Source organism: Pantherophis guttatus, chromosome 1 (assembly GCF_059756535.1).
Source record: "Pantherophis guttatus breed Tessera chromosome 1, ASM5975653v1, whole genome shotgun sequence".
NCBI lineage: Eukaryota > Metazoa > Chordata > Lepidosauria > Squamata > Colubridae > Pantherophis > Pantherophis guttatus.
The window spans coordinates 119,119,255-119,131,495 of record NC_142063.1 but is presented as its reverse complement, the minus strand read 5'-3'; the positions used below and the strand labels follow the sequence as shown (position 1 = coordinate 119,131,495).

Genomic DNA, 12,241 nt, shown 5'->3' with positions numbered 1-12,241 from the left:
TATTGTTTTGGTTGGAGCTGAAGTATTCATTGGCTGGTAGGACATTGTAGCAGATGATTTTATGTACTATGCTTAGGTCAGACCGAAGACGGTCTGTTTCAAGAATAGTACAAAAATGATTGGCTGCTGTTATCTTTCATCAGCATTTTTCTTGGTGACTAAATATAGCCCTGGGATTTTTGGGGTAATCTCTCATTCAGGTACTAGCCATGTTCAACCTTGATTAATTTTTGAGGGGGAAAAAAAGAAACAACACTTTGGCTCATTCCTTTGCTGAGAAACTGAACAATAATTTGATAAACAGGACATGCTGTATTGAAGATATGCACAGATGTCCTACCATTTCAATATATCAGTCATTTTTAAGGTCATGGATAAGTCTGCAGATGCCACAAATTATAACTTTTTATCAAATACAGATAAAATATGAAAGGCACTAACTCTACAATCTATCTAAGATGAGATATTGTTTGGTTTTGACTTAGCTGATTATATCACCCTAACTTCTGCAGGTTGCAAAGCATGGTTTAGGGCTTAGCTCATCACCATTGAGGCTTGCCCATACAAGGGTTCAATACGATGTGTGACATTTGATTCCTCTGTGATGTGGGATGGTTTTTGAAGAGAAGCAGGACATTTTTTTTCATGCTTCCAACTTCTTAACCTGCTTCACAGCAAGAAATAATTGTTTTCCTCCAAACTTCTTGCCTTGTGTTTATATGTGTGGGAGGAAAGAATCAAAGCAGAATTATTTTCCAGCTGGGAAGATGATGATTAATGGGATCAGAGCTGGGAAATTTAGGTATTACTTGTTCTAAAGAAAATAATACTTATGCCTGGGGGATTGGTGGCGAATGATAATGGTGCACCAGCAGCACCCAGTGTCTAAGCTGAATCAAAGTGTGGGAAGCCTTGGCCCCACCAGATTGGTTGATCAGTTGCTCCCACTTTGTTGATAATCTGTCAAGTCTCTTGATTCAGACAAAGGCCTTGAGATATTTTTTAACATTTTCAAGTTATTTTTTTGTTGAGTGTTAATAGAACCTTTTGCTCTCCTGTAAACAAAATCTGACTGATATTGGAAACATTAAATCGCTGATTACAATAAAATTTAAAAGGACTCAAAACTCCTTGGAATGCAAAAGAATTCCCCTTCTATTTCCTTCTTCAGAATCTGCTCCATGAATAGCTAATCTCTGTAGTTAATCTCTTATCTGCATTTAATTGCATCTGAAAAGAGTTTTGTAAGTCTAGAGATAGTGTGTTAGTAGCCCAGTGGCCATAAACATGTTCTAAAGTGTAAATAACTTGTCCTTAGAGCATTTGTCAGGACAAGAGCAATCAGAGGCTGGAGACAAGAATTTACAAAAAAAATCCAAACAAACCACTCTGTCTTTATTCAAACACAAAGTAAGGAAAGGATGTAACAAGAAAATATAAGATTTTTAAAATGTATATTATTATTGAATCAGCCATAGGATGGTGCACTATACAATTGACCCAATCATCGTTCTATTTGCACTGGGAACCGAGTTGTTGGATTTTACTTGGTGATGGCAACTTCAGGACCACTAAAACCAATTATGACTTCTTTCCCTCCAGTGCAGTTCCTCATGCCTCCTTTTGGATCTATTTACTTTTTCCTTAGTAGCCATCTCTGGTCTAATGTTCTCTGCTGCAGGTAATAGCCAAAGATAAATATGAGGACAAAGAGAGTTTGAGATATTGATTATATGCCATCAAAATGGTATTGGCTCCTAGGAACCACATAGATAAATTTTCTCCATTACAATCTATCTTTAACATGTTATTTCAAGACTCCCAAATGGCACCCTCATTGCCACTGTAACCAAGTCCACCCTTCTTGTGCTTGTCATCCTCTTCTTTTTCTTTCCATCTTTCCTAGCATTAGAACCTTTTCCAGAGAGGGGAGTCTTCGCATAATGTGTCCAAAGTAGGTTAATTTGAGCCTGGTCATTTGTGTCTTGAGTGAGAACTCTGGGTTGGTTGGTTTGATGATCCCTTGGGGTTTTTTGGTGTGTGTGTTTTTGTGTGTGAGGTTTTTTTGTTTTGTGTGTTGTCCACAGTATTCTCAGCAGTCTCTTCCAACACCAACAGAGGTGTGGTGGCTGCATTTACTTAGTTATCCACCAGCACATAATGCCAGAGTTGGAATCTGCATTCTGACAGATAGACTACATCTCTGAACATTCCTCAGCAAGAACCAGGCTTCCTGATAGTTGTGTCATGTTCAGCAACATCAGTGTGGCCACAATAGTCCCCGACTTCTGATATAAAACCATAGATTGGATTTATGCAGTATATTAAGCCATGTTTGTCTTAAGATTTGTGTGATCTTAGCAACTGTGGTTTCTACATGGCTTAGTGCAGGGCTGTCAAACTCCTGGCTGCAGGCCGTATGTGTCATGCGCTGGCCACGCCCACGCCCGGTTTAGCAAAGGGGAAAAAAGTCCCGATATGTCACGTGATGCCACCGTGACGATGTGAGTTTGATACCCCTGGCTCAGTGTGTTGTATATAATAAGTTATGGCTTATTTGACAATTTATGATTACGTCAATGTGGCTTGGCATAAGACCTTAAATACATAAGACCTGAATTGCAGATGGGTGTTAAGTCATCATGCCAAGCCATATTGACGTAATTTACTTATTTAAGAGTTTTCTGTAACTGCCCATCATATGCAGCATAACCCTAAGCAACTCCCCCAAGTAACAATAAATAATAGTAAGAAAACATAAAAGCCAACCAAAAAGCCTTTCTGGCTCCCCCAAAATCAGTGGTGGAATTCCATTTTTTTTTATTACCGGTTCTGTGGGCGTGGCTTGGTGGGCATGGCAGGGGAAGGATACTGCAGAATCCCCATTCCCTCCCTACTCCTGGGGAAAGGATACTGCAAAATCCCCATTCCCACCCCACTCTGGGGCCAGCCAAATGTGGGATTTGCCGGTTCTCTGAACTACTCAAAATTTCCACTACTGGTTCTCCAGAACCTGTCAGAACTTGCTGAATAGCACCCCTGCCCCAAATGCAAAACATCCCCACTTTTCCAGAAAGAAACTTGAGTGCATTTCTGGGCTCCAGCCTCACAGACCCCAAGGCTAGTGGGAAAAGCCATGTTATCATTTTTCAGAAAGCCAGGAGGGTAGGGGACTAGGAGGGTAGGTGTCTCAAAGGGCAGGGTCCACTACCAAGAAAGCATGCTGTTTCGGCCCTGCTAGGTGGCAACATTTAAGGGAAGGGACCTGGAATGTACCCACCCTATCAGGATACCTAATCAAAATGGAAATATATAGAATGCCCCTAGAACACGAAGGTTCTGGGAATGGATGCAGACATGAAGAAAGATAATCTTTTATAGAACAAATGCTTTATTGGATTTCAGATTCCAGTGATTGAGAGGACACAACATTTATAAAATTCTCCATGTTTCACATTGGAGACAGTTTTCAGGGACACAACTGGTACCCGATATTGTTTATTGACACATTCGTGAGTTATGAAGTCATGCTCAGTCAGCATGGTCCAGCAGTAGAAAATGCAATGCTCAAGGCAGTTTTGGTCCAGGTCCATGATCACCCAAAAGCACACTGTTTCAGCCAAAATTTTGCTACCACTACCTGACACGTTCTGTTGAAGTAGCAAAGCTCATCTCCCATCTCCCACCCTGTTCAACTTTACATGCAGACTTTTCTGGGTTGCTTTGCTTATAAAAGTGGTCTAGATGATACAGCAAATTTGCTAGTTTGGATACCTCAATGGAATGAGAACTGAATACAAAACCCAAAAATAATTCCCTGTTCATTTTACGGGAGAAGTAGTTGGGCAACAGCCTTCCGATTGCTCCATTCTTAAGTCCTTCTACCTCCTGGTCATTTGACTGAGAATAGTTACTACTGTATTATGGGGTTGGAAAGAATTCCAAAAGCCACATCTGCCAGTTTTCTCTATGGTGTTTTACAAGCAATACCATACATAGCTTTAGTTTCTCATTCTAAAAAAGGTCCTTAATCCTTAAATTATCCATTTGTCAACCACACACCTCTGTTAAATTCTCTTAATTGCAAACCATGCACCTGGAAACCACATTCTGAGTGAATTGGTCAAAGCAGCCAATACTTAGATGAACCAGTGGTTCAAATCAGTAAAAGATCGTTTTGGGATATTAATCGTAACACCCTACCTGTGGTGTTGAAGCTGAAGTGAGAGGGAAACCTGAAGCTGTGAGACAAAGCAAACAGTCAGAATCAAAGGACAAAGTAGGAGATATGATCAATGAACACATCCAGAATCAGAATTGAGAACAACTCAAAAATGCAAATGGTACTTTGAAGGGCCTTTGATTTTGCTCTTAAGTAGCACTGTGTTCCTGGATTCCCATGGTAAGATCCTGCTAAGCAGTCTAACCAGTTTTCTCACAGCTTGACTCTCCAAAATGTTGAATGGCAAAAAGATACTGTACTTGGTGGTGGATCAATTTCCCATTGATAAGAAATCCCACAACTACCTCCTCTTGGCTTCTTAGCTAACCCCCTCCAGCTAACCCCCTCATAGAATCTCAGTGCTCTAACAAAGGGCTTCATGTGATCATTCAGATAGCTGCCATTCATGTACTCTCTCTCTCTCACGCTCACTACCAAGCTGATTTTGGTGTACCAATATTGGCTAGCAGGAAGGCATAGTGGTCAGTTGTGTTGAGGGCTTGCAATAGTGATGATGGGCGTTACAGCAGACCTGGCAGTGGTTGGATCTCTGGTTCAGGTTAATAATATAAAGATGAAATGCTAGTAGCATAGATGTACCTAAGAACTCAAGAAAACCATTTGGGATAGGACACCTTCTCCATTATCAGGAAATCTGACTAGTGAAACCAAGACTCACAAGGTCTTTCTCTGAGAAGGCTGCCCATATGTAACTCACTGGTTCACCATATATGAGACGACTTTCCCTTGAACTGAATTCATCAGTTCTGGACCTCCATAACCGTAGACTGAAACTGATTTTAAAGAAAAACCCTACTGAAATAAACTGTTGATATCACAATGACAATCTTCTCTGAAAGAACTCTCTGGAAGGAACCCCTGTGAGCTATACATTCTGTATAATTTGTAGTTTCTATTTTATCTCATCTTCAGATATATCTGCCATTTCTCTTTAAAAACTGTTGCCTGCTGAAAAGTCATTTTCATTCAACACATAGCAGGGGGAAGAAAAAAAAAAGCAAATCAGTAAAATAAATAAATAAACGGAGCTGTACAATCATTTAGACACGTCCTAAATGTAGCACACATAGCTACCTTGAAAAATCGCTCCAATTACATCAGCCCTCAGACATCTTTGATTTTTCAGGGAGGGCCTTGCTATGACTTGCAAGTTCAGTTAGAGAGCATAGGCTGTTCTCTGCAGTTATATCTGCCTTGTGGAGTGACCTCTTCTCTAGCCTCAATCATGATATAACCATTGCATCTTTTAGAGCATAGGTTAGTATTCTTCAGGTGCTGTTTCTTCATAATTGCTGGATGGTTTATATAATACGTAGTTATGTTATTATAAATCACAGTGGGGTTTTAAAAATAAACAATATTTAAATACTTAAATGTTACAGAAAAAGAGAGAGAGATACTCACAGCATTTCAGTGCAATGGGCTAGCACTTGACCAAGAAGGCAGGCAAAAAGGTTCTGAAATGGGTTGAGATGAAAACTCCCTGCTGAAGACTGCAATCAGGACAACCTTAAAAAGTCCCATATGGGAGGAAGCTAGCCTGAATATATTGCTAGTCTTGAGGCAAAGAGTAGGATCCATTGAAATTTGGTTCAAATAACTTCAACAATATTCAAATTAAAAACAGAATAACTACATGTTAGCAGAAGCAGGAACAAGTATTAGTATCAGCATAGGTTTTTTAGAATACAAGATGTAAATGGTGAATTTTTTTGTAACTTTGATCTGGATCCAGCTCTCTTATCCTAGCTCAAGCATGATTTTTTTTTAAAAAAAAAATATGCGTCAGGTGTAAAACACAAATAGGCAGGCTAACTTCAGAAGAGTAGCTACTAATAATAGCTCATCTGCACTATAATTAAGAACACACTTCTGAAACAAAACTCCCCTTTTCTGTTCACCATTTTTTAAAGTTTATTATTTGAATTATTTGCCAAAATGTCAAAGCCTAAACTTCTGATAATGTAATCCTTCAGAGAGGTATGCAAAGAAGAAGAAATAGCATAACTTTCTTACCAAAATAGCAGGCATCCTGCTGTCTTCCATTGTTGTTTAACACATGCAGAGCCAGGATTCTGGGATCAAAACCTTTTTCAAATCAAAATTATGGAGACAGTGTGATGAGGCAAGGTAGAATCTTTTGAATTGAGGGCTTGGTTTCTCTGCTGATCTTTTTAAATCTAGAATCAGCAGTCTTCTCTAAATGATTTTATGTCAAGCTCAAAAATCAGTCTATAAATTCCTAAACCATTTTGACTGTTGGTTAAAACATGAGCCAAATTGTTTATTAACTTGTAGTAATTAATCCTATCAGCTAAGTTTTAGCAACTAATCCTATCAGGTAACTAATCACTATGGACTTCTCCATCACAGCAAGAATCCATAAGGGGTCTTAACTAGATGGACAGAAAACTTCCATGCTGTTGTGAAAACAAAGAATTCCTCTTAAAATTTTTGCTGCTATATTTTTGCCTGTTTCATAAGTGAAATGGTGCAGTAGACTCCTTCATGAAAAAACAAAAATATTATCTGAAAATTGTTGACAGTTCCAGTTAATAACAGAACTTAACAGTTGATCAAATTCTACCTTTTTTAAAAAAGGGTTAAATCTGAGAAATTAATAAATCTTTTATGCAGTGCTATCATAGCACTTTATGAAGTGAAAATTGGAAAAAAGAAACATCTGCGACAGTGGCAATAAAAAGACCGAAGAAGCAAAGTAACCCAAGCCTGCCACCCTAAAATAATATTAAAGAATAATAAGGCACAGCAGAGACACCTGCCCATCAGCATTCTTCAGAGGGTCAGCAATTAAGGATGCCAAACTGAAAGCATACTTATCTGGAAGGAGAGGACAAGAAACTATCAATGCGTTCTTAATAAATGTACCATTTGTGCTAGGTGCCCTTTGAAAGAGGACCAGGATGCCAGTAGGAAAAATTCTGGATTACTTTTAGTTTCAGAAATTAGAAAACAATTCAAAATAGGTCCCGCTTTGATGGCCTCTTTAACTGACCTCAGTTGCAGAGGATTACATGCCAAACAATAAAGCAGGTGGGCAAGGAATTTGTTGCTTTATCAACAATTACATTTGCAGGCATTTTAGTAGTTAAATCAGATTTTTTTAAATTGGATTTTTTTTTTTTTACTGAGATTTATTAAGGCCAGATCTTAACACACAGAGCATGTCCTTGCCTAAAAGGGCTCTGGAATAAGATGGACTGCAATTCGATATCAAATCCCATTAGCAAGTCTGGGATCTCCTGCCAACACAGCCATTTAGGAAATCATCAGCCAACTACTAATGCCTCCTCCATCCTGAAGTAAAGCCTCAGCGTGAATTGCTATTGCTTGCATCCCTTTTCACTGGTTCTCATATAGATCCAATGCATTTAGTATTCTTTCCTAGTACAGCTGAATCTCTCAATGATTGAACAGTTTTGAAGTTCTGTTTAAACTCATTACTTTTATCTCTTTTAAATATACAATATAAAACAATATGTTATTGTACATTTGAGCAACATTGGCACAAACATCCCATAAGTCAGACATTGTTCTGTTACATTCAAACACCATGAGATGGCTTGATTTTTTTTTTTCAGCTTCAAGAATGTGCAAATGTCTACATAGGTCTAAGAGGCTAGCACCATGGACAGCTCCCAGCCTCTGCTTTAGATGGGAGGCGGTTGAGGGGTGGTAGTGGTGGCAGGATGGAGAGAACAGGTCAAGTGGAGGAGCATTGGAAGGATAGCAGCAGAGCTTCCCCAGCACTTAATTTCAGTGTTGGGAGTGGATACACACCTCTCCCCCCTCCCCTGTGCCAAGATGAAAAGAAAGGAAAACTACAAAAGGCAAGTGACCATTATCCATTTTTTAAAGAACCACTATGGCAGAGCTCCAACAGCAGGAAGGATAAATACATGCAGGGATTTCTTTAATCTGGGGTGGGTGGAGGGGAATAAATACCCTGGCTGTACTGTGATTCACAGTAGCAGCAGGGAGACCCAAACCATCAGACGGATAGGTTGGGCTTTCTCAAACAAGGGCATAGCCGCTGTTTTCTCCCGCACTAGTCAGAACCTTGCCGATAAATAATGCCTCAGGCTGATCCATTAATATGTCTAGGGATTCTCCCATTTGGAAGAAAGAGAAAAGGACACCCTCCCCCAATGCATATATAAGGCCCTAAATGCATCCACGCTGTCCATGGCACCTTGCTGTGATAGCAAAGATTGATTCTGCTCATAGATGAAAGATACAATAAATCATGGGCCATCTTACCTATCCTCAAATCATCTAGTTGCTGCAGTTGTGAAAAGGGCTTGATGTAATTCTGGGTGTGCCCCCCCTCCCCAAATGGAGTGTTGAAAGGGTGGCTGTAGCAAACTTCCTCCATCCCCATATGCAGACCAAAGCCTACCAAAGGCTTGTGGGGCAGAATGGGAAGCAGTTCCATGATGCTACCTGTACAAAAGAGGATGACTAAGGGCTATGCCCCCCCCACCCCCGGCAGCTCCCCAATCCTCGCCCCTGGTTTTATTCCTCCAGGAGAAGCCCTAGTTGAGTCAAGCCTTTAGGTGAGAAGGGGATGAAGAGGTGAGCTCTATCTAGAAGGTTGGGGGTGCTGCGGAGGGCCCCCCTGAACTTCCTAACGGTCCAAGCTTATAGTCCAGTGTTTGTTGGTGCTGGAGGAGTCCTTTGTGGACACCCCCTCGCCTTCGTTCTTGAGGTCCTGGAAGACCTGCGTGAAGAAGTGCGGGTCAGAGTTGATCTGCAACATCTTGGTGCTCAGGCCTTGGATGATGGAGAGGCAGCGGTCCCAAAAGCGCTCCTTGTCACCCTCAACCAGAAAGGGCTTGAGCGGGTAGGAGATTTCATTGCCCATATAGGAGTAGGCCAGGTAGAGGCAAGTGAGGAAGGAGGCTTGAAGCTCCGCCTGGCTGCCAATCTGGTCGCCTTGCAGCGCCTCGCGACACAGCAGGTACACAAAGACCAGGTTGGCGGGGGTGATGAAGCCTTGGTCCTGCCAACCCTGGAGCAGGAGCGAGCGATCCACGCTGCGGAACCAGCCGATGAGTTCGCCGGGGCTCAGGTCCTTGAGCCTGTAGCATCGGCGGCACACGAAGTCCCCGAGGCAGCGGAGGAGCTCGCCCGTCGAAGCCTGCACGATCACTCTCCGCGGGGAGCCAGCGGCCGAGCGGTTGCTGGGCAGCGGCGGGGGCGGCGGCGGTTTTCCGTTGTCTTGGACGGAGACGGGCACGGTTGGCACCGGAACAGCCAAGGGACCCTGTTTGGTGCCGTCCGGCTGGGACTTGCGCACGTTCTCGCGGTTGCGTTGTTGCACCAGAGGATCCGATGCGCCTCCGGAGCCCGGCTTGGGCGTCACCTTCTTCGCGTTCTTCTTCTTTTTGGCAGAGGCGGCCACCAGGCGCTTCCAGGTGAGGGCAGAAATCAAAACGCCGGGCCGTTTCAAGCGGCTCTCGCCTTTGCCGTGAGCCCTGCCCGGGGCCGCTTTCTCGCCGAGCACCCCATTGCTGCCCTTCCCAGACCCGCCGGGCGACAGGGATAGCACGGTACCCATCCTGGAGGCGGCGGCGGCGGCGGAGGCGGAGGCTTCCCCAGCTGCTGCTTTACGGGAAAGTCCTTACAGCTTCTGCCCAGACGCGCCCCGCACACCGGCCATGGGCTGGGGCGGGACGCAGTGGCCGCGCCGGCGCCTTGAGGCTGAGCTTGCAGAGAAACCCAAAGGGAGCCGCAGCGAAGCCCACCGGGCTGGAGGAGCAGCGGCGGGTCAACCGGCGCTCAGGAGCAGCGTTCTCCGAACTCGCCGCAGCTCCGAGCGAAACCCGCCCCGCCCCCGCCCCGCCTCTGTACGGATAGCCAATCCCAAGCCTCTGCTTCTTTTCCCCGGGAGCCAATGGCCGCGAGGCATGGCATCGCCCCCCCCTCCCCCCTCCCCCAGCTTCCTTTTCTCTAGGGGGACGCCTCTCTTCCGGGGGGCTTCCAAATAAAAATAGAAAAGGGAAGCTCAGCCTTTGCCAGGCCTGCTTGGTTCCTTCCTTCTCAGGCTTAATGTCATCCATCGGCTCTTAAGGCAAGGGCGTGACCTACAAGGCTTGGCGGAGGCCAAGTCCAGCTCTCCAGAAATGGATGCCCTGCTGCGTCTCCCCCGTTATCCCCCGCCATTGAGTGCAACGCGCGGGGAGGCTGGCACATCCGGGTGCTTAAATAATCTTCATGCCTGGTACAAAATGTCAGACAATTGCGCAGACAAGTACTTTTCCTAAAGGACGCCTTGGCGTAGCTAAGGCTAGGAAAGGAGGCTTTTGTTAAAAATAAAATAAAATGCCATGCTTCAGGTCTACAGGTCGTTAAGCATGCTCTCGTCCTCCTTGCCCCTCTAAGGAGGGTCCCCCCATGCTTCTAAGGCAGGTCTCCCCTCTCCCCACAAAAGTAAATCCTGCATCTATTCCATTTGAACCCTATAATCCCAATTCAACATAGGTATGTCGTGTTAAGATTCTGAGAGCTGGAGTCAGAAACCAAGGCATCTGTGTTGTGCACCGGGCAGAAAACAATTTAAAAGTTAAATCAGCGTCTTACAGGTCAGCAGAACGCAAATTAGTCAACGTAGCTCTAGCCTTGAGTTTTCCACCTAACCTCTGTCGTGAGATTGGCAACTTTATTAACTCTGATCTCTAAATTCTTCAAGTCAACTCCTAGATTACCGTCAGTAGGTAAGAAATGAGTAACGCAGAAATAATGCAATGGCCACAAGTTTTTGCTTGGCCTCTAGGTGCAGGGCTACATACTAGGGCATGTTCAGACCTCATAGCTTCATATGAGGAGAATACTGTGTCCAGAGGCTATTTTGATGCCTCATCCAGGTCATAAGAGCTCTGCAGTAGCAGTGTTAGACAAGCGTGGGAATATATTTGAGACTATTTGGTTTCTTCCAGGTCAGCGTTTCTTCCAGAGCAGGGGTCAGCAACCTGCGGCTCTGGAGCCACAAGTGGCTCTTTCATCCCTCTGCTGCGGCTCCCTGTTGCTGGTCAGCTTCACACTTGATAGGGCTTTCGGTTAGGACAGGTAGAGGAAAAAGGATGCTGCGCTAGGAGGAGACACTATGGTGGGGGAACGGACTTCCAGTTGGCAGAGGAAAAAGGACACTGTAGTAGGAGGAGACTCTATGGTGGGGGAATCAGACTTCCGGTTGGCTCCAGAATTGAACGGGGGCTTCTGGTTAGGGCCTTTGTGGCTCTTTGAGTGTTTAAGTTTGCCGACCCCTGTTCTAGAGGCACCATTTCTGCATCTAAATTGAAATTACCTGAAAAAGGTAATTGGGTGTGGCTAATATATTGATAAATGTCTATGGAGCTTCTCAGTCATCCAGGTCATGGTTGTCCCAAATGTGCTTTTTTTCAAGAGGCAACTGGGATTTCTTTGTTTTTTCTTTGAAAAAACGTTTTGCTTCTCATCCAAGAAGCTTCTTCAGCTCTGACTGGATAGTGAGGAAAGGAAGGATTTGTATTCCTTGCAGAGAGCTGATCATTTGCATTCTTTTAGAGAGTCGCTGAGGCCACTTGGAGGTTCATCTGTGTCCTCAGGGTCACCTGAGTAGTGCAAATGGGTGTGGAGCCTTTTTGGAACTGCTGGAAGGAACTGCATATTGGAACTGCAAATTGATAGCATTTCAAATTCACTCTAAACTGAACATATATTTTAAATATAAATCACACGGATGCTTGTTAGAGTCTACAGGACAATTCTAGAGAATCAAGCAGACATCAGTACTCTGTAAATAAGGGTGGTTACACACACTTGCTCTTGCTGAATTTCATTTGTAATCAATAAGATCGATGGCAGTGGTGAAAGTAAAATTTGTTACTACGGGTTCTGTGGGCGTGGCTTGGTGGTGGGGTAATATGACAGAGGGCATGGCCAACTTTTTTTTTTTACTTTTAAAACCATTTTTTCTACAACCTCTTTGGCTGAAGA

General features: G+C 43.7%; 1 protein-coding gene across 1 annotated transcript; it reads right to left on the bottom strand.

Moving 5' to 3' along the window:
- Positions 1 to 3,373: 3,373 nt before the first annotated feature.
- CDK5R2 (cyclin dependent kinase 5 regulatory subunit 2) lies at positions 3,374 to 10,078 on the bottom strand. Its single transcript, XM_034433734.2, has one exon. It carries the CDS (start codon positions 9,822 to 9,824, stop codon positions 8,892 to 8,894), a length of 933 nt encoding a protein of 310 aa, XP_034289625.1. The 5' UTR covers positions 9,825 to 10,078; the 3' UTR covers positions 3,374 to 8,891.
- Between the last annotated feature and the right edge of the window lie 2,163 nt (positions 10,079 to 12,241).